The 22,183-nt window shown below is 50.0% G+C and overlaps 1 protein-coding gene across 1 annotated transcript in view; it reads right to left on the bottom strand.

Annotated features, from left to right (window-relative positions):
• Positions 1-22,183, bottom strand: part of ASAP3 (ArfGAP with SH3 domain, ankyrin repeat and PH domain 3) — a 49,278-nt gene that overhangs the window by 5,493 nt on the left and 21,602 nt on the right. The window contains exons 2-19 of the mRNA XM_036255888.1: positions 17,643-17,715; positions 17,402-17,547; positions 14,783-14,857; positions 13,583-13,632; positions 7,158-7,269; positions 6,855-6,940; positions 6,325-6,400; positions 6,057-6,143; positions 5,780-5,889; positions 4,785-4,854; positions 4,373-4,460; positions 3,238-3,286; positions 2,952-3,142; positions 2,733-2,866; positions 2,426-2,520; positions 2,018-2,195; positions 557-642; positions 297-412 (exon numbers count right to left, since the gene is read on the bottom strand). Of these exons, the coding sequence (XP_036111781.1) occupies positions 297-412; positions 557-642; positions 2,018-2,195; positions 2,426-2,520; positions 2,733-2,866; positions 2,952-3,142; positions 3,238-3,286; positions 4,373-4,460; positions 4,785-4,854; positions 5,780-5,889; positions 6,057-6,143; positions 6,325-6,400; positions 6,855-6,940; positions 7,158-7,269; positions 13,583-13,632; positions 14,783-14,857; positions 17,402-17,547; positions 17,643-17,715 (1,822 nt within the window). The remainder of the gene's footprint in view (positions 1-296; positions 413-556; positions 643-2,017; positions 2,196-2,425; positions 2,521-2,732; positions 2,867-2,951; positions 3,143-3,237; positions 3,287-4,372; positions 4,461-4,784; positions 4,855-5,779; positions 5,890-6,056; positions 6,144-6,324; positions 6,401-6,854; positions 6,941-7,157; positions 7,270-13,582; positions 13,633-14,782; positions 14,858-17,401; positions 17,548-17,642; positions 17,716-22,183) is intronic.

Genomic DNA, 22,183 nt, shown 5'->3' with positions numbered 1-22,183 from the left:
AATTCAGGCTCAGCTCATAGTTATTTGGTTAGTTACTTTCAGAAACAACATTTTATTTTACCCTCTTAGCAGGCCTACTAGGCCAGTGGTATTATTCCCATGTTACAGATGAGGAAGCTGAGGTTCAAGAGCTGAATGGACAAACCCCACAGTCCCACAGGTGGTTAGATGCAAGCCAGGATTTGGACCCCAGTCTGACTACAAGTCCATGCTTGTGATCGTTGCTCTCTGTCTGGGGAAAAAGGCGAGGGGGTGGTCAGAGATGGGAGTCTGATAGAGGAGGGGTTTGAGCCCACCTGTGCCAACCGAAGCTCTTCCTTTCAGCAGCAGCTTGAGGCAGTCGGGTTGGTTGTAGAGAGCAGCGTAGTGCAGAGCACTGTTCCCATCAGCAGCCTTGGCGTCCAGGTGACCGCTAGGGAGGTGTGGTCAGGGAGGAAGGAAGGGGAATAAACAGGTGAGGGGTCAATGTCAGGGAAAAAGGCAGAAGAGAGGAGGAGGAGAGTGGGAGAAGAGCAAGGCAAGTGGGCAGGACTTGGACAGACAGGGAGGCTCTCACCCATTTTGAATGATGAAATCCACCAGGGGCAGGGAGGCCTGGTTGGCGACTCTGACAGCCAAGTGCAGGGCGAGCTCTCCAGGTGCCTAAATACACATCCACACCTGAGTTTACCCCAGTTCACCTGCCCCCAACTCGATACTGCTGTCCCCTGACACCTCCAGATACGAAGCTGTCAGAACCCCTGAGGGATGAGACTGAATGGAGAGACCTCATGGTTTTCTTTGTTTTTGTTTTTAAAAAATGTAATGTGTTTTTTATTTCTTTTAGAGAGAAAGGAGAGGGAGAGATAGAAACATCAATGGGAGAGAAACATCAACATTGATTGGCTGCCTCTTGCACGCCCCCTGCTGGGGATTGAGCCAAAACCCTGGCATGTGCCCTGACCCGGAATCAAACCGGGACCTCTGTTGCATGGATCAACACTCAACCACTGAGCCACACTGGCTGGGCTAGACCTCATGTTTGAGAGAAAGGTGAAAGACCATTCCTCCATCTCCTCCTTCAATAGTTCTGGCTCCTCTTTCTTGTCCCCAGTAGATGTTCCCCAAACTTGATTCTTGGCCCTGGGCTCCTCTGTTCCTCTCACTGCCACCCAGGACCTCAACTGACCTCACACTTTCGGTTGTCACTCATGTAGGTGTTTTGGGTTCTGAGCTCACCTTCATACTGCACGTTCACTGCCCACTGGACAGCCCACGCACATCAGACAGCTCAAGGATATGCCATCCAATTTTTTATGTTTAGCAACTCCTGTTGATTTAATCTTTCAAATATCCCTGACATCCTGCCCCCCACTCCCCAGTTCACAAATGTCCGTTACTGGAAAAGCCATACAGTGGCCTTCCCTGCTCTAATCTGACCCACCTTTATCCATTTCTAAGGGTATTCAAGAAGAAAAAAAAAAAATAGGTACTAACAACTTATTTTTTTTTCTCTATTGATTTTAGAGAGAGAAGGGAGAGGGAGAGATAGAATCATTGATGAGAGAGAACATCAACTGGCCGCCTCCTGCATGTCCCTGCACTGGGGATCGGGCCCACAACCTGGGCATGTGCCCTGACCAGGAATCGAACCGGTGACCTCTTGGTGCCTGAGCCACACTGGCCGGGCAACTAATAACTTATTGCACATATATTATGCACTAGGTCCTTTACTCACATGACTTTATTCTCATTTTAATGCTGTGGGTGCTATCATAAATCTGTTTTACAGGTGAGAAAATGAGACTCAGAGAAATTAAGTGACCTGCTCTGGACCACACAGTTAGGAAAAGACAGAGCCAGGATTCTGGCTCAGGTCTGCTTGACTAATCTTGTGCTCTTTCCTGTTTACCTCTCTCAAGGGTGGGGTTTCAGCAGATGTCAGAGGTGGGCAGAGGGGAGTAATAGCTGGTCCTGGAGGACCAGGGAGTATGTGAGTGCGGGTGGGTTATAAGTGGTCCTTGGAGGGGGTTCTCACCTGCCCTTCAGGCCCTGGCAGCAGCTGTCCGAAGTCCTGCCCATTTGCGAAGGCCTCCAGTACGGACAAGATGTCCTGGTTACAAATGGCCATCCAGAGTCTCTGTGGCTCGGGTGTGGACTTCCGAGCAAACCTGTGTTCCACATACTTGGCCACGATATAGTCCCTGCGGGTACTCCTGCCAAAGGCAACCACAGGATCTCAGAGCAAAAACCGTTTCCACCCAGTTGACCCCTGGAACCATCCCACAGGAGCTACGGATCTCCTTTCCCCAGAACCTGTCCTAGACTCTTCCAGGTCTGAGGCTTCCCTCTCCCCAGACTTCTGGTCCAATATCCTTCTGAGACCTTGGGAGCTGGGGAAGCAGAATTCCCATCCAAGATGCCCTCCATCTGACAGTCCCCTTACATGTCACTGTCAGCCGAGGGTTTAGGACCTCCGTGTGAGGGCAGCTGGGCCTCCATGACCTCATTGAAGCGCGTGTTTCCAATGTTCAAGGCCAGCTGGAGTTACAGGAAAGACTGGGTGGTTAGCACAGCGCCCCCTGTAGGACTGAGTCCTCCCTCCCCGAGGCCCCACCCCTTTTCTGTCTTGTCAAGATCCTGCCTCAGCCACGCCCCACTGGACCCCACAAGCTCTGGCCGAGCCACTCTGCCCATGCCCACCTCCAAGTCAAACCACGCCCCAAATCCCCTCTCGACCCCTCCACCCTCACCAACAACTCGGAAGGGCCCAGCAGGTCCAAGGTGAGGGACTGTATGCGTGAGAAGCGGACGCCCAGCTCACGGTGGACACCGGAGCACTGGATGCAGGTGAGCACGCCCAGGTTGGTGCTGAGCCACGTGGGGTCTGCAAAGGAGAGCCGCTCATTCCTGGAGGCGTGGCCCCCCCCTCCCCTTCCACCTCCTTCCCCACCTCGGCTCAGGGCTCGGACCTGCAGTCCCGCAGTCGCAGCACTGGCTGTTTCCGGGCCTGCTCTTCACCTCGGCGATGAGGAGCTTGGTGAGGTCCTGGAGCTCCCCATCCAGCCCGGCGGCCCCCCAGGGCCCAGGGCTGCCACTGGGCTCCCCAAGGAAGGCACTGCTCAAAGCTTCGTCCTTGCTGTTTTGCAGCACTGACACCCACCTGTGGAGAGTGCAGCAGGTGAGACCCCTGGCCGTGGGGTCCTGCCCATCAGGCCCCCTGCTCCCACCCCAGGCTGGTTGCTGGGGAGCACTCACGCCTCACACTCATGTTCATCCTCTGCCTGGAAATGGTATGTCCTGTTGTCTGTTGGGAGAGGAAGAGATGTCTGGCCCACAAGGGTCCCGCCAGCCTTCCCTGAGCCCAGGGAGCCCTCACCCAAACCTCTGGATCCAGCAGCGCTTTGCCCCTATGAGCCAGCCTCTGCCAAGCTAGGAGTGGGCGGGTAATGGCAGTGGCCAGCAGGGGGGGCAGTTTCCCAAAGGCGCCTACAAAGTAGGATTCCAAAAAGGCTCTCTGTGTGAAGTTGGGGTTCCAGGGTCAGGGGAGGTCTTCTAGGGCACAGAACCCCACCCAGCTCAGAGGCAGCGTCTCCTCTGAACCCACTGCCACCACCCCACCTGGCCCCACAGCCCCCTTCTGGTCTCTCTGCTCCTCATCTCTTCTCCTTCCCAAGCCTGTACCAACTGCCAGATTGTTGTTGCCTAGGTTCTGCTCTGACACACCACTCCCTTGCTCCAAGACCCCATCGGCTCCCTTCTGCCGGAGATAAGGTCCAGACTTTTCCGAGGCATTCCTAGGCCTCATCTCCCACTGCTCCTATGTGAACCCTACACCTGGCCAGACCCACTCTCCTGTTTCTATGCCTTTCCTCATGCCAACCCTGTCGCCTGAAATGCCCTCCCCAAACTCTACTTCCTGTGCCTTCAAGGCTAATGTCAAATGCTCTCTCCTCTAAGCAGCTTTTCCAATTCCCCACAGCAGGGTGGGTCATCCTCTCTTTAATCCTTGACAGTGCTGTGTCTGTACCTCTCTTCTAGACAGCCCCTCATCTTACAGCCCTGGGTCTCCAGTCACAGCCCTGCCGGAGAGGGCGCCTAAGGGTGGGACCTAGGCCTTTCTCAGCCTACACCTGCCCCCAGGAAAGCCTGGCACCAAAAGCTCCAAAGGCTGAAAAGCGAACAGTTTAAAGAAAGAATAATTCCAAAAGCTAGATGATCCAAATCCAAAGCTTCACAGAGTGTCCAGGGCCTAAGGAGTTTTCTGCCTGCATTCGCGGCTGTTTGATAAACGTGGAATTGGACACAGGCCCCTAACTGCAGCCTCCTGGTTGCTGACAAGGCTCCAAGAGAAGCCTTGGGCAGTTGTGGGGAAGGGGCAAGGACTACTCACGAGTCACCAGGTCAAAGCACTTTTTCTCCTCAGGGTTTGGCCTCACTTGGCACGTCAGCAGCGTCAGCTTCACTGGGGGCCGGTTTATCTGTGGGAAGTAGAGGTGGAGGATGTACACATTACCCTCTGGGACTTCTAAACTCTTAAGCCTCTGTTTCTCAACCTGTTAAATGGGCATAGTCCTGTTCCAGTTTATGTCTCCCCTCTCCCAGCACCTCAAGGTTGTGGAGTGTGGGCCAAGATGCGGCTGGGAGCTTTGGGTCCCATCCTTCCCTCCACAAAGGGTCTCCCGCAACCCGGATCCTGGTTTGGGGGTCAGTCTTAAGGGGAGGGCTTGACACTTCTCTATTCAGAACACCAGGAGGACAAAGGACCCATGGTGCTCCAAGACCCCCACCCCTCCAGGCCTCACCATGCTGTGTGAGATGGTCAGGCAGCCATACTTGACTCCACACTTCCTTTTCTGCCAGACTCTTCGAATTCTAGGGCCCAGGGGGATAGAGAGACAGTGACCCAAGGCTCACACCTAATTCCCCTGTATTACAAAACCAGAATCTGGGGCCAGGTCTCCAGGCCCCCAAATGACTTCCAGCCACACCTCTTCACCTCTTCTGACCCCTGATCCCTAGAGCCCTTTCTGGGGCTCCCTTCTGAAAGAGGAGACGCAGCTCTGCCCACAGAAGCTCCCAGTCTGATGGGGAAAACGGCCTCCCTCTCTGGGAATCCTTTTTCTAAAGGTGACCATGTGACCGTGACTCTAAGAGCTTCTAGTCTGATGGAGGAAACACAGCTCCCAACCTTAGGGAGCTCCTTATCTGAGAGAAGGAACAGGCTCTTAACCGTTACATACAAATTATGGTGAAAGACAAAGCAAGATAAATATCGAGATTCCCCAAATACAATTAGCAAATCCATTGTCCAAAGCTACTTAACACTTCAGTAAATATTTGGTTTAACAGAATTATTCTTCTCTAATAAAAACTGAGTAGACAGTAGAAACATGGACACATCCCATAAGGGCCTTTGCATTTCACAGACTGATATTTTTCTTTCTTTCTTTCTTTTTTTTTACATGAAGGAGCAAGGCAAAGGCAACACTTGCATTTCCAGGCACAGTCAGTATATTGTAGAGGTTAAAAGTGAGGGCAAGGAGATTATCTGGGGCATAATAAGCACTCAAAGTGTTAGCTGATGCTATTTTTCTTCTTCAAGTTAAGAACAACCAGTGACTTTTAGAAGTTCATGTGCCCAGGACTGGGATGATTTTGCATTGCCACAGTGGAGGCGCCTGGAACATCAGGATAAACACAAATGACAAGAATATTCCCTTTGGTCAGCAACTCCAAGCCTGACACTTACTGGCTGTGTGGCTTTGGGGAATTTACTTAAGCTCTCCAGATCACTTACCCATCACTTTTCTTGTATAGAAAGCCCACCTTCTCCGTCCCAAACTGCTTGTTGCCTTGGTGCTGGTGGATGCTGTAGCCACCTCCTGAGTTCTTCCGGCTCATGTTCTCCTGTTCCTCAGACATGCAAAGGAGACCTCAGTTGGGAAGAGCCCCATTCTGCAGGGGTCTCCCGCAAAAAGACTTAAAGGGACTCTGAGAAGTTTTCCTTCTCTCCCCACCCCACACATTTGTGCCTTGGGGGAAAGCATTTCTTTTAGGATGAGTCAGGGTCTGACCTCTCTGTTGTCAAGCTGCAGCGTCCCTCGGAGGGAGTCCCGAAGTTGGGTCAGCTTCTGTAGCTCCTCCTCCTGGGCTTGCCGGAGCTGTGGGACAGAGGGCAGGACCCCATCATGAGCCGGCAGATGTGCCAGGTGCAGGGTCCAGCACCAGAGCAGCAGGATAGGAGCCTCATTCTCTGGGCAGGGGCCAGCTCTTCCACACCCCCAGATTCTCCTGGAAGGACAGGGGGCTTGACCACATGCCAAAGGGTGTAGCCTAACTTACTGCATGTACCGAGGCTGCCAGCTTCTCGATGAAGGGGGACAGGCTCTGAGCAGCTTTCCAGCCATCTTGGAAAAAGCTAAGAGGTATGAGGCCAAACAAAGGACCAGAGAGAAATGAAGATGAGAGATGAAGTATGGGAGAAAGTGCTCCAAGAATCATGGGCAGTAAGTTTGATGGTCAAGGATAGGCACTCTGGAGTTAGAGTGTCTGGGTCCAGATCCCACTTACTAGCTGTGTGATCTTAGTAAATCTGAACCTCAGTTTCTGCATCTGTAAAATGGGGATAATAACAGCACCTGCTCACAGGGCATTGAAGGATTGAGTGAGATCAAGTGAGTCAAGTACTTAGTGCCTGACGCATGGAGAGTGCTCAATAAAGAAGAGCTATAAAAACGTTACCAACAAGGTATAGACATACAGAGTCCTTGAGGGTCTGCTAGACCCTGGACATGGGCCTTGTTCCCTGATGCCTGACAGGTTAAGGGGTGAGGAACGTGGGTATAGGGTTGGGGACAAGGGGAGAAACCTACTTGTGCTGGGCGTGGAAGAACTTGATGAGACTCTGGAGGAAGTCGGGCCCTTGCTTCATCTGGCTCTCCCCAGCTTTGAGCAGATACTGGGAGGAGGGCAGGGCAAGAAGCTGAATCCTCAACACAAAGGGCTACAACCGCCCCCCCCCCCCAGCTAATCCTCTTGGCCATGACTGAAGTTTGGTGACATCCCAAGGGCCACCTCACCAGGCCCCAAGCTGAGCCCGTGACTGGGCTGTGGAGGTTCAGGAAAGGCAGACAGGAAGACACATCCCACCCACCCTCCTCTGGAGCACCTGTTACCTCGCACATGTGCAGCTGGAAGACACGCCGCTCCCTCTGTGTGTCCTGGGCCACCTCCCCTGGGCTCCCTCCTGTCGCTCTGGCCCGGTCCCTCTCCTTCTCCAGCCTGGCCCTAGGCCCCAAGGAAAGAGAGGCCTGAACATCTCTCACCAGCCCCTTTCACAGCCCACCATCCCCACATCCTCCTCTCTGCCACAGGCACAGAGAGCGAGGGAACCTCCTGTGTGCCGGCTGTGTAGCAGGGCTGGGGTACACAGTGCACAAGGAGGTTCAGGGACCCCACAGGCTTGTGGGGGAGAAAGACATGGATCAAAACACAGCTGTGAGGAGTGCAGTGGGAGAGTAAAATGGGGGACTCGACCTTTTCCGGCTGCTCAGGAATTGATGTTTGAGCTGGGATCTGAAGTCTGAGAAGTTGCCTTGGAGGAATCTAGGGCTGGGTAGGAGGATCATAGCATGTGACGGCCGGAGGCAGGAGGGATCAGGAGCCCAGATGGAGAGGGAGGTGGTTCCAGGTGAGCTAAAGAGGGCCAGACCACGCAGAGCCTGATTCAGACCCTGTCAAGGTTCTTGGTCTTTATCCCAAGAGCGATGGAAGGACTGAAGGGCTTTATGCAGGGAGGTGACGGGCTCGGATAAGGGCTGGGTGGGAACTGGGGTGACCACTTATGGTTTTGCTGGGAGTTAGTACCATGTAGGTTAGAAGATCACTAAGTACCTTCATTCTTCTGAGGCGTGGAACTTCCCATTTAAAGCTTAGAAAACCTTCATTCTTTTCTTTGTAAGTGAAGATAGAAAGTGCTTCCCATCCTTGTAATTGAAAATAACCTGGGCCTTCTCCCTGCAGATCTTAAGTGTTGTCTGTTTTTTCTCTTTGGGGATGGGTGGAACTGTGTGTAAATGCTTTCCTGGAAATCCCATACCCATCGGACCACCCACTCCAGCCAGGAGAGTATTTCCACACTGGAGGCTGGGCGCATGAGACCACAGTCTGGTATAAAGGAGACATCTCGCTTAACAGTTCTGTTCCCAAGTGGGTGCCAGCCCTGAGCAGAGAAGCAGATGTGGGATACATTACAAGCTGCATTACTTCCTTCTTTGAGCCTGAGGACCCTTATCTGTACCCAGGCAAGAGCAAGTATGCAAAAGACTTAGTACATAGAAGATTCGAGGCCCCTCTAGGCCCCAGTTTCCCATCTGTAAATAGAGAGCAATGACCTAGAATGGTTCCTCAGGGCACTAAAGCTCCAAGCCTCACCGAAGTCAGACCTCTGGGATACTGTTTATATGCAGAATCGGTTCCTGGAGCAGTTTCTCAACCTCAGAACTAAAGACATTTGAACCATATAATTCTTTGTTTGTGGGGTCTGTCCTGCGGATGTAGGATGCTTAGCAGCATCCGTGACCTCTACCCACTTGATGCCAGCCTCCCCAGAGTTGTAACAACCAGAAGTATCTCCTAAGGGTGAGGGTGGGTGAGCAAAATCACCCCTGGGCGAGAACCACTGCTCCAGAGCGGGGTTCCGTAGGCTTTTTAAATTTTGTTTACATTTTCTCACAAGCAGTTATTTTTCATTCCAAGTGAGAGTTTGTGGCAGATTGGAGGAATTGGGGAGTAAGGACTGGATCTGTGAACCAGGTCTGAGGATCAGGGCACATGCTTCTCTTTGGATCCGAAGATGTGCAGTCGAGAGAGAGGCAATGGCTGGGCCTGCAGTGTGTTAGCAACAATGAGCCTGGCAGCTTGCTAAGTAGAGTGGGAGACTGAGTGGGCAGAGCAGCTAGGAGGGGGCAGGGGACTCTCCCAAGTATATACTGAAAAATAAGCTAAATGTCTATCAATAGGACGTGGTTAAATCAATTATGCTATGTCCCTACCAAGGAATACTATGCAGCTCTTAAAAAGGATGAGGAGGCTCTCCATACATGGTGGCGTGGAAAGATTTTTTTCCTCGAGTAAATGGACAGAAAAGAAGCCACTATATAGTACAGTGGCTAGAAATGTGGGTTCTGGATCTGAATGGCAGCTCCCTCACTTACTTAACCTTTATAATTTTTTCTAAGCTTCAGTTTATTTATTTCAAAAATGAGACTAATACTGCCTCGTTCTCAGATGATGTGATTACAGGGGAAACATTTAGCACAGTCTCTGACATATGGTAAGCCCTCGATAAATGGGAGGATTATGATGATGATAATGATACTAATGATTAAACAAGCACTACTGGTGATTCCTTTAGATGATCTTTTTAGTATAGGGTAGTTCCTTAGTTATTTATTCAATAATTTAAATACAGGGTCTAGTGGAAATTAAAGGACAGAACTAGTGAGCTCAGGATGAAGATAATCTGTAAAGTACATGGATGACTTTGTGAATTACCATAGCTCTGTCCTCAGCCTCAACTCTGGTAATTTACAGATTTACCCCACAGAGTCTGACACAGTCACCTAAGATGATCTGAGAACTTCAAACTAATAGCTGGGGAGTGCTTCTCATTTTAACTCCATCACCCCCTACCACACCCATAAAATAGCGACTCCCATTCCTTCCTTGTTCTCAGAGGCTCACCACCGTTTATAAACATTTTAAACTTTTCTATTTCCTTTGAATGAAGTGGCAGCAGAAGGAGTGAAATGAAATGTGAGTGAAAGGAGCTGAAATGCTAGTTACTAAGAAGCCCGAGGTAACTGGAGAAGGGTTGACCGCAGCAACATTCAGGAGACAGGGACAGATAGGAGAGAAAAGGAATCAAATGGATCATGTACCCGCCAGACTGACCTTAACCCACTTATCCTGTGGTGCCTCTTCCAACCACCCTTCCCTCCACCCAAACAAAACTACCTGCCTTTTCTGCCACCTCTGGGCTACTCTCATGGCACTGTCACCGTGCTTTCATTATTTACTGAGCCACCTCTCTTCTTGCTTATAAACTTTAGTGGAATCCACTAAGGTGGGGGTTGTGTTTTTTCCCCTCTCTACTTACCTATAGATTGGGGATAATAACAGCATCTTTCCCTGCCAGGGGGGATGAATCTGATAACAGATGTAAAGGGCCTATCACAGTGTCCGGTACAAAGGGAAGCTCTCAAGTAAATAAAAGTATTAGCTGCTATTATTATTAATTAGTATTATTTTAAAGCACTAAAGCAGTAACCCCATTTTATAGATGAGGAGCCAGAGATGATAAGTCTCTTGTCCAAGTCTCACAGCTGTTAAGTGGTACAGCAGGATTTGAACCCAAATCCTGCTAGAGCCCTGGGGATGGCACTGGTAACCAACACTGTGCTCAGATTTGTGTCACCCCTCCTTCCCTGCCTGATAGTCTTAGTGTCTTTTTGTTGTTGTTAATCCTCACCTGAGGATATTTTTCCATTGATTTTTAGATAGAGTGGAAGGGAGGGAGAGAGAGAAACATCAATGTGAGAGAGACACATCAATTGGTTGCCTGCTGCACGACCCAACCAGGGCTGGGGATAGAACCTGCAACCCAGGTATGTGCCCTTGACCGGAAATCAAACCCGCGACCCTTTGGTCCTGGGCCAATGCTCTCACCGCTGAGCCAAAACAACCAGGGCCAGTGTCTTCTGATAGATCATGGTCAGGAACTATTTTACAGATGATGAAGCTGAGGCCTGGACAAGGGAAGTGACTGCCCACGATCCCACGCTGGCCAGGGGAAATGCTAGGAGCAGAGGTCTGGGCTCCTGCCTCTCAGCCCCTTGCTGGGTTATTCTGGTCAGTTCTGGCTCAGATAGATGGTCAGTAAATTCTTGTGGAACTGCAGTGCCAGCCGCTTCACATGCACTGCACGTATTTCATCCCCACGTCAACCCTGCAAAGTCTCACCAGTCCCATTTTGCAGATGAGGAGACAGTCCTGCACATGGAACAGACTAGATAAACTTGGCCCTGTACAGGGCCTGGGATGCCTTTCTCAGAAGCCCCTGGTGGAGAGGGAAACCCTCCTATATGAACAACCCTATATGAACAAGACAGATGTTATCAGGGCCCTGGGCCTTTTGAGCTGCTGCCCAGAGTGGTTTGTAAGTATGAGGTGGAAGTACTCATTGACTCATGGCTCATCAATGGCTAGCTGTAGCTGGAGTGCTCATAAAAAAAATGTACCAGACACCTGTGCCAGGACATGTACTGATGTAATATGCATGTCAGGAGCCAGAAGACCATACAACATGGCAGGAAAAACAATGAACTAAGAAGCTTTGGGTTCTAAACCAGGCCCTATTAATAACTCACTAAATAATCTCAGCCAATCCCCTTTTCTCATCAATTACACAACTTATTTTCTTTAAATGAAACCTTATAGGCAAACTCAATATATAAGCCTGATAGAAGCAGAGCTTCTTGGGGAAGGTCGGCAGGGTAAAGTTTATTCTTCCCATTTGGCAGATGATGCCTTGAAAGGTTAAGGTCTTATTCAGGGTAACTCGGGAAGGCCATGTAACCCACATCAAATTATAAAGAAAAAGACAGCTTGTGTGTCCACGCCTCTCCCTAGGCCTGTAATGAGGGCAAATGGACACGCCCATCACAGCTCCCACACCCGTCACCACAGGATCTACACCTGCAGCTGGAGTGTAGACGGAGAAGCTGGTGGAGGGAGAAGTCATGCCCTTCATTCAGACTCGGGGAGGTCCCGTGGCTCTGGGAGCTGGAGGAACAATAAAGCTCCAAGACCTACTTCTTGGAATCGAACCTACAGAAATAATTACAGGTGGCAGCAAAGATATTGTTCCAAGGATGCTTCCCCAATGACAGGGGTGGATGAAATACCTTGTGGATTATGCAGATGTTGGCGCACTTGCATCATTTAAGTGACATTGTATAAGAATATGTAATGAGCCCAGCGGGTGTGGCTCACTGGCTGAGTGTTGACCCATGCACCAAGAGGTCACCAGTTCGATTCCTAGTCAGAACATATGCCCAGGTTGTGATCTCGATTTCCAGTGGGGGCATGCAGGAGGTGGCTAGTTGATGTTCTCTCTCATTGATGTTTCTCTCTCTCTCTCTCTCTCTCTCTCCCTCTCTCTCTCTCCTTTCCTCTCTCTCTAACATCAATTAAAAAAAAAAAAAACGTAATGAGCCCGGCTAGTGTGGCTCAGTGGTTGAGCATCGACCCAGACACCAAGAGGTCACCGGTTTGATTCCCGGTCAGGGCACATGCCCAGGTCATGGGCCAAATCCCCAGTGGTGGGCATGCAGGAGGCGGCCAATCAATGTTCTCTCTCACTGATGTTTCTATCTTTCTCTCCCCCTCTCCTTCTAAAATCAATAAAGAAAAAAAAATTTTTTTAATGTAATGATGCAGAGATGGTCACAATGCATTTTGAAGCATGAAAAAGATTACAAAACAGTACGACTATTATGATCTAGGTTTTAAAAAATATAAAGAGGAAAATAGCTAGAAAGATGTTAATACTTTAGCCTTGGAAATTAAGGATTTTCCTCCTAGTTATTGGTAGTTCCTCCTTCCTCCACTCTTTTTAAGTGATAAAATTACTGTTACTCACACCATTTAAAAAAAAATTCAGACCACAGAGAAGTACTAGATCCTCCCCACATGACCCTAATACTTTCCTCAGGATAATTAAAAGTTTTTATTTTTTACTTCATATTTTCTAAGTTTCATAAGTGAACATGTATAGCTTTTGCAAAATGCAAGAGAAAAAATTTTACAAAGGCGTACGGTGGGCCTGGCTGGGCCCTGGAGAGGGCAGGGCTAGGACCTGTAAAGAGTCCAGAAAACAGAGCCCAAGGTGTCTCTCCTCAGAGGGATTTGGTCACTGGGTGCCCGAGGCTCCTTTTGTCCCCCTGATGTCATCAGTGGTGCACACAAGACACCAGGGCATGATATCAACTCCCTTTCCTCCTCTATGTCCACCTAAATGTTTATAGATAACACCTGGTGTTGCAGAAAGAGGATCAAGGAACACAAACCCAAGCTCTGCCTCTGCCTAGATTTGTGGCCTTGGGAAAGTGACTCAACCTCTCTGAGCCTCCAATTCCTTCTGTTAATTGGGATACTAATATCTCCCCCACAGGGCTGGGTGATTGTGAGGGTTAAATAAACAGCATACGGAGGTGTTTAGTAAATGGTAGCTCCTCTCTGTCTCTGCCACACCTGGCACCCCCAAGCAGATGGGTCTCTAGAGCAGCATTCTGAGGTCTCTTCACAATAGCTCCCCTTTGGTGGTCCTGTGCTCCAGCCCCCAGACTCCAGTTAGGCCTGGTCATAAACCACCACGACCACGAGCACCTTCACCCCCTGTAAACGCCTCTAGAAAGCAAGGTGTCATGCGCTTTGGGGCGACACATCCTGGCAGCATTCAGGCTCTTCCCCAATTCAGCCTCCTGCTGCAACATAAGCGCCACTCTCCTGGACAAACCACCTGGCCGCTGCCACTTACATTTTGGCTTCGTAGTCCTTCCACGCCTTCTCCAGCTGTTTTTTGGAATCCTGTGATTTAAAGAGAACAATTTGCCCAAAGGGGTACTTGGAGTGTGGAATCAACAGTACACTTTGCTACCGTTAGGGGAACCCTACATGTGTGCTTCCCTGTCCCATTCAGAGCCATACTTCAACCAGCCCCTGTCCCCATAGCTCTGATGCGAACCTGCCCCCGCATAGAAACACCCTCGTTCTCAGGCTGAGCTTCTCCCACATGACCTCTTCCCACAGTTGCCAAGAATCAACCGGGTTTGGTGGGCCAGGCCCAAGTGTGGGAAGATTTTGGGGGTCTGCCCTGAATTCCCTCCCTCAGAAGACAGAGATCACCATGAGGATGAGGATGGGGGGATAAAGGTTAGACTTTCCCCCAATTTTATCCCACCATTTCCTCCTGCCTGGTACTAGATCACCCTCTCGATAGGAAAGGTGCAGGGAGAGGCTAAGAAGTGGTGCCCTGTGGTCTCCTACCGAAGGCCACACAGCAAGCCAGTGAGACCTGGCTGATCCCTGGCCTAGTTTGCCTGGGCCTGGCTGCGCACACCTTCAGAACAGTCCTGACTCCTGGGTGCCCCAGTCAGCCAGGTGAAAAGCTGCCTGTCTGGTTTGGGTGGTTCCCAATCAGTGTCTAGCCTAGGGCAAGGAGGGAAGCCTCTGCGGGAGGGGCACAGCTCCAGCCCTGGACTGTCTGGGGCAGCCTTTCCAGGGAGATTCCGGTCACTTCTTTGAGCTCCACTCTGCCTCAAGCCAGGCGCTGCCAAGTGCGGAGAGAGCCGCCAAGCACGGGAGTCGGAAGTCCGATCCCACATGGGCTCCTCGCTGACTAGCTGTGTGAACTGTAAGCAGGTGGCCAAACTCCTTGGGCCTCCATTTGTTCAACTGCAAAATGGGGATGATAGTACCCACAGAGCTCACCTCATAGGGCTGTAAGAATTCCACGAGCTAGTTCACATAGGGCCCTGGCAGACAGCAGGCAAGCCCTCCTAGGCTGACCCCAGAGCCAGGTCCTCCTATCCTTCTGAGGGTCAGTAATATGGGGTCAGTACTTCCCCTGTGACAGACTTGCTTGGCCTCCCCTATGGCCTCCTGCCCACCCCTGCCTTGCTCCATCCCCCCACCTCTGAGTATCCCCCAACCCCTCGCTCTCCACATGGAAACTCACCTGTCGCCCATCTCTTAGTTGCCCCTTCAACAGACTGTCCAGCGGGAAAGAGACAATGTTGTTCAGGTTCTGAACCTGGAAAAAGCAGAGACCCCCAGGCCCCACCTTGGGTGACCGTCTGTCCAGCCCCAAGGGGCTTGAGTACAGGGAAGCAGCATGATGCAAAGGACATCGCTGGGGTCAAGGAAGCAGGGGAGAGAAAGATGCGAAGGTGGGAGGGTAGAAGCGGGTGGCACAGTCGGTCTCCCGTAAAAGCTGCTCCGCCTCCCCTGACTAACCCGGACTCAGCACCTCACTGCCCCAGGGACATCCACGATCAGTCCCATCTCTGTTCTTTTGCCAGGAGCACCTTCCCTCCCTTCTCTGACTCTCTGAAGTCCCCCTATCATACCTACCTGTTGTTTTTGTCTGGCTAGTTCTTTGTCTCCCCATTAATGTGGAGAACCCTTTCCCTGTGGTCACATGGGGTGAGCACAGGAGTCAGAGCTGACCAGAATATACCCCATCTTTGGGCTATAGTAGTTGGATCAGAAACAGGCACACGGCCCGTCAGCCAATCAGATCCTTTCTGGGACTTTTCTGCCAAAGTCATGGGAGAAAGACTGTCTTTCTTCAGGTAGGATATGACCCTGGGCCTGCTGGGCCACCTTGCCCACTGAGCAGAGACAGGAGAAACTGTCTAAGAGAATGAAGGAGCCTAAAGCCAGCTGCACTTCTGGATTTTCCACTGCAGGGGCCAATGAATTCCCCTTTTAAAAATTAACCTAGTTTGGGTTGAGTTTCTGTCATTTGGCAACTTGAAATGTCCTGTCTAATATTTCAGCCCACCTTTCAAGGTACAGCCCAGGTTTCCCCTCCTCCAGGAAGCCTTCCTGACCACTCCTGCCCGTGACCTATGCTGACCTCCCCTTTTCTGAACCAAGTAGCACTACTCTGGCCCAACCTGCTGGGTCCTTGAGTTTGTGCCACGCTGCTAGTGTTGCTTGGTATCATCTCACACCTGTTCCTGTCTCTCCCACTAGACTGTGGCTCTCTGAGGAAGAGCCTGACTCTCCCCTGTGTCACCAGCCCCTGGTACAATGCCAACCACAGAATAGACCCTCAGCAAACACCAGCTTGAGTGACACAAGGGAAAGAAAGATAGAGACAAAGGAGGTCACTACTTCAGCTGAACTCAAACGCGGTGAAAGGCCTCTGTGTAGCCCAGTGTGCGAGGCAATGCCACACAAGAGATAGGGTGACAGTCGGCAACATTAGCTAACACTTACTGACTGAGTGCTTACTCCGGAGTAGGAACTTAACTTGTGTGATCCTCATTACAACTCTGTGAGGCAGGTACCATTACGATCCCAGTTTTACAGATGAGAGGCCTGGGGCTCAGGCAGATTGAGTGACTCACCCAGGGCCACACACCTAGTGAGCAGCAGAGTAGGGATTCAAGGCCTCGGTCTAAGCCCGAGGTCCAGGTACTTAACCACTGAGCAAAATGCTTCTCAGAGATGCGGCCCTGCAAGCCCTGGAGGATACTGGTGGAATCAAGCCACAAGAGCTGAGAGCTGGTCCAAGGAAGCCCCTGGGAGAAGGGCTTTCCTGGGAAGGGGTACAGCCAGGCTTGTGCTCGGACCCTGGAGCCAGACAACCTGGATTCAAATCCAGCTGTCTGACCTCAGGCAATTGCTTGATGTCCTAGTTTCCTGGCCTATTAAGTGGAGACAATGGTAAAACCAACCCCACCAAGCGGTGCTCCAGGATTAACTGAGTTAACACGTAAGGTACTAAGAACCAGGCCTGCACAGGGAGGAGGCAGTCTCCGGCAAGAACCTGAGGCCACTGAGCCCCTGCAGAGTTGAGAGGCTTGTTGAGACAAAGCAGGTTCTAGCTTTTGAGGTCAAAGCAGATGCAGTTGGGAAAGTAGAGGACAAAGAGGGTTGAGGAGAGGTGGTGGCATAAAAACAGGAACCCTCCCGCAAAAAAAATAAATTAAAAAAAAAAAACAGAGTCCACCCTCCTTTCTCCCCAACCTCCTCCAGGGAGCCCTCCGTCCGTAGGGCTCTTCCTCACTGTGAGATCCCCTCTGCTCCTGGGCAGTGACCACAGAAGACGAAGAGGAGGGCAGACACTGGGCCAGTGTGGCTCAGGGGACTAGGATCATCCCATGGACTGAGAGGTCCCAATTCGATTCCCGGTCAGGGCACATGCGCACATGCCCAGGTTGCAGGCTCGACCCCCAATAAGGGGCATGCAGGAGGCAGCAGATCAATATTTCTCTCTCACATTGATGTTTTCTAACTTCCTCTCCCTTCGGCTCTCTCTCTCTCTCAAAAAAAAAAAAAATCAATAAAAACACATTTTTTTAAAAAAGAGGAGGGCAGAGAGGGAGGAAGGGAGACAGACAAAGAGACAAGACATAGGTGAGAAGTCAAAGAGGAAGAAGAATGCAAAGGTAGGTCAGAACTAGAAAGGGACTTCAGGTCATGGGTCAGAGGTCAAGGGAGATTAGAGGTCAATGAAACCTGGGAGAAGGGTAGAAACCAACCCTTTTCTGGCCAGGTTCTTAAGCCCACTAGATTTACCCTGAGCCTGGGCTAGGGGCTGGCTGAGAAAGGATTAGGGCCTCACCAAGTTCTTGAAGAGTGCGGCCACCTCTCGGGTGAACACAGCCAAGTTTAGGAAGCCGGTGGACAGCTCATGACTGTTTTGGGACAGGTGGCTATTGCCTAAGGATTCCACGGCCTCTCGGTACTGCTCCTCGTTCTCCACGTGGCCTGTGGAGATAGGGAAGGGAGCTCAGAATGAGCTCCAGGCTGAGGCTGGGGAAGGGGCTGCCTGGCCAGGCTGGGCACTGCGTGGGCTCACTCACCAAGGCCAGAGCTGTGGATCGCTCGCACAGCCTTCTTTATTCTCTGCAGGATGGCCTGGTCTCCTTCCAGCATCTGGAAGCAAACGTGGACAGAGGTTCAGGGATGCCCAGATGGAAGGGGTGCCTGGCTCCACGATCCCACCCTCCAAACACACAAATAGAGTTTCCTCCCTAGGGCTCCCCTGTACCCTCCTCAAACACAAATTGACCACCCACTTCTACCCAGACCACACAGGAAACCATAGACCAGTCATACCACTCCGGGAGGACCACAGACTTCTCCTGATTCCAATGCAAGATGAATGAACACAGAGATTCCAAGGCATGTGGGATAGTGGGATATACCAGACCTGGCTTGAATCTAGGCTCTGGCACTAAATAGTGTGTCAACCTAGAAAAATCTGTTAACTTCTCTGAGCCTTGGATGCCTTGTCTGCAAAATAGGGATAATACTGTGGACTCGAGGTGTTGCTGAGAGAATTAATAATTTTATGATTATGTAAAAAATGCTTAGCAAAAGACCAGGGAGAGAACATGGACATTTCTACACTCTCGAAAGACACAGATTGGGGAATGCTCGCTCCCTAAATCCCAGGCTCAATAAACAGCCATGTGAGGATAAAGAGGCAGAGGTGGGATACCATGGGTGGGCAGAGGGCACACACTCAACACCCCACAGGAAAGAATTGGAGACAGGACATCAGGCAACCTCAGAGTCCAGGGGCTACAAAACAAACAGCAGAATGGGGACGGCCAGAAGATATGATGGTGAGAAGCAAGCCTCACACACCCCAGCAGACTCACCCCATATGGAAACCACCCCTCTTTTCAGTGGGGTGTGGAAGCTGCCAACCTCGTGAAACCCTTATGACATACATTGTTAAGTTGGAATGTTAGGGCCGCACAGGGCCCATAGAACCATAGAGGCGGAATCTGAGGTCAAGAGAGGAAGGCAGTGCCCAGAGTCAAAGAGTGGGCAGGCAGAAGAGCTGGGCCTCCAGGGGTGCTCCAGGATGGTGCTCTATCCACAGCCCCACCCTGACCCCAGCCCCACCTGTTTTGTCCGGTGTCTAAAATGGGATCAGAGTTTCATCTCCAAAGAGTTACTGCAACGTGACAAGAGTTAGCAAACACATTGGAATGGTATCTCCAAAGATTCTAAACAATGTTCACAGAAGGACATGCACAGGGCAGAGCTTAGAGGCCATATGGAGTGTTCTCAGAAGTTTCTGGCATGTGGGAAGCCTCTGAAGGGAGGGGGTCCGGTTTTGACCCCCAGACGCTGCGTGACCTTGGGCAAGTTGCCTATTCTCTCTGAGCTCCCAGATCAGCTCTCTGCAAAGGAGAGGAAATAATGGCCACCCCTCAGGTTATGAGGATTATTTTGTAGGAGATGATGCATGCAAAGGAGTTACATGGTGCTAAGCAGAGCGTGTCCTCAATGAAGAGAATCTATGACCATTACCAGCAGCTGCTGATGGTGATAAAAAGGGCCATCAGAAGCTGGATATTTTCCCTATATGGATTAGCTACCTCACAGTCTCCTCCCTGAGTATGAACTTGAGATACAGTTGTCCCTCGCCACTTCGCGGTTTGACTTTTGCGGCTTCACTCTACCACGGTTTGTTCAAATATGTTCATCAAAAAGTTGATTGAGACAGTGAAAATGATACAGCATGCACTCAGTTGTCTGAGTCAATTATACACCCCTGTATTACAATTAAAATTAAAATTACTGTATGTATGGACTGTAGGCCTATGTATTCGAGCACCGCAGGAATCCTTCAGCGCCAGGTGCAACCACTAGAGTCTGGAACGGATTAACCGCGATAAAGGAGGGATGACTGTGCTTTCATGTTTGGGACCAGTGGAGGCCTACTACAGGGCTGAAGAAAGTTAAGCACTTAGGGAGATTGGGGAGGGAGGCGATAATCAAAGCAGCTAAAGAACTAAGACACTTCTTACTGGAGAGACAAAAACAACAGGAGAGAATATGGACATCTCCCAAAGACCTGGATGGGGAGACACATGTCTGTCAAAGCCCTTGATCCCCACCTTGAAACCTGAAAAGGGAAAGCTAAGAGGTGATCAACTTAAGGAGCTGATTTCACTTCAAAAGATGCTACCAGGTAAAGATAAGAACAAAATCCAAAGAGATTTATAAAACCCCCTAGAAGGTAGATCTGTATGCCTAGCATACAAAAGATGCTCAAAATTGTTTACCTAGAACGACAGTTTTCGAAGTCCTGGGACACGGACCTGAGAGGTCTACTATGTCCATGCTCTAGATACTTTTGGGGAGTCTTCCACCCCATGATGCCCATTCTCTAAAAACTGCCTTCTCCCCTCTAGAGGTGAACCCTTGCTGCCTTGTTTGTTCTAGCCAGAGTTAACTGGACCAGGGTGGACACTTGACCCAAGGTAGGCCAATCAGATTCTCTCTCCAAGGAATCTGGAACTGGGCTCTGGGAAGTTAGTTAATTTATTGGAAGTGCTTAAGTTGGGATGTCTTGCCCATCATGTGTAAACAAAAAAGAACAGATATGTAGAAAGAAGCATGAGACTCATACTGCCACAGACAGGCAGAAGAGTAGGGCTGCCCTGGTTTTTGGTAACTTTCCAGCTCCTGTTAAGTTGGGTATTCTGTCACTTGTAGCTGAACCTAACTCTAACTGGTATAGGCAGGTAAGTCACCCTAATCACCCACAAACTGTCCCTTGATAGCCTTGTCAGACATACATCAGGAAATGGCTTCCCAGAAAGATACCATTCCTGTCTCTACTGTTCTTAACAGCCAAGGTTCACATAGCTATTCATTCATTCATTCATTCATTCATTCATTCATTCATTCACCTTGTTATTGAGTGCCTGCCATGCATTCATACCCTGTGTAAAAGACACAATCTCAGCTCTCAGGACATCACCATCTAAGGCAGTGGTTCTCAACCTGTGGGTCGCGACCCCTTTGGGGGTCAAATAACCCTTTCACAGGGGTCGCCTAAGACATAACAGTAGCATAATTACAGTTATGAAGCAGCAACAAAAATAATTTTATGGTTGGGGGTCACAACATGAGGAACTGTATTAAAGGATTGCGGTATTAGGAAGGTAGAATTATTCTAAGGGGAGAAAGAGCCAAGTAAATAGATACTTGTAAAGCAATGTGATTAGGGCTATAATGTTAGATGGACAAGACACCTGGGAGCTCAGGGGAAGCAGAGCTCTGTCTGCTTAGGAAGAGCAGGGAAGGCTTCCTTTAAACTATGATGCTTCAATCTAGAACTGGACAGGAAGAAAAGAAACTAAGACTGATGGTACTGTGAGGCAGCATGGGGAGCACTGGGTATAATGGTAGGGTTACTAGAGGAAGGATAAGAACAAAATCCAAAGAGATTTATAACCCCCCCTAGAAGGTAGATCTGTATACCTAGCATACAAAAGATGCTCAAAATTGTTTACCTAGAACGACAGTTTTCGAAGAATGGGAAGAATGGGCAAGGACCCATGGCCAGTGTGGCTCAGTTGGTTGGGTATCATCCTGTGGACCAAAAAGTTGCTGGTTCAATTCCTGGTCAGAGCACATGCCCAGGTTTCGGGCTCCATCCCTGGTAGGGGGCATGCAGGAGACAGATGATGGATGTTTCTCTTTCACATCCATGTTTCTCTCTCTCTAAAAATCAATAAAAAAATTTTTAAAAAGAAAACAGAAACTACCCTGGCTGGTTTGGCTCAGCGGTTAGAGCGTCGGCCTGTGGCCCAGAGAGACCCGGGTTCGGTTCCCGCTAAGGGCACGTACCTCGGTTGCAGTTTGTCCCCAGCCCTGGTTGGGTTGTGAGGGTGGCAACCACTCAATGTGTCCCTTTCACGTCGATGTTTCTCTCTCTCTCTTTCTCTCTCTCTCTCCCACTCTATCTGAACAAAATATAAAAAAAAAAAAAAAAGAAGAAGAAGAATGGGCAAGGAGATTAAGATAGTTTGCTCGTTCGTTCATTCATTCATTCTTTTCAACAAGCATCTATTGGTACCTCTTCAGTTAGGGAGGCCCCTTCCTTCAAGAGGCTCACAGACATATAACCACGCAAGTGCCTGAAGGAGGGACAAGAGGGGAAAATTCTAATCACTCTCTTCTCAAGAAAATATCTGAAAATCATTCACACGGGGGTAAAAAGGATAACTACCCTCTACCATACAATGGGCAAAGATATTTAAGCTAAAGAAATATAATTTTAAGGAGGAAATTCTGATCATAGCCTGGGGATGGGAAGGTATTTGGGGAAAGGCACAGAGGTGTCTAGAACGCCTGCAGTGATGTATCACAAGCTGAGATGCTATCTCCAGTTTCCCCAAAACGATCTCCCTGGGAGATACTAACCCAGCCAGTTTTCCAAACCTCCTCTTTTTTTAAAATGGGAGAAAAATAATATAACATGGGGGGGGGTCCATTTTCCACTTAACTCACAGTTAATGTGAGACTTACACGAGATTGCAGTAGTGTGCCAAGGCTTAAGGCATTCGGAAAAAGTGAGTATGACTCTTACTGT

This window comes from Molossus molossus, unplaced genomic scaffold, assembly GCF_014108415.1.
Source record: "Molossus molossus isolate mMolMol1 unplaced genomic scaffold, mMolMol1.p scaffold_m16_p_12, whole genome shotgun sequence".
In the NCBI taxonomy this organism is placed as follows: domain Eukaryota; kingdom Metazoa; phylum Chordata; class Mammalia; order Chiroptera; family Molossidae; genus Molossus; species Molossus molossus.
Note: the sequence above shows the minus strand (reverse complement) of the source record. Positions and strands in the feature narration are given on the sequence as shown.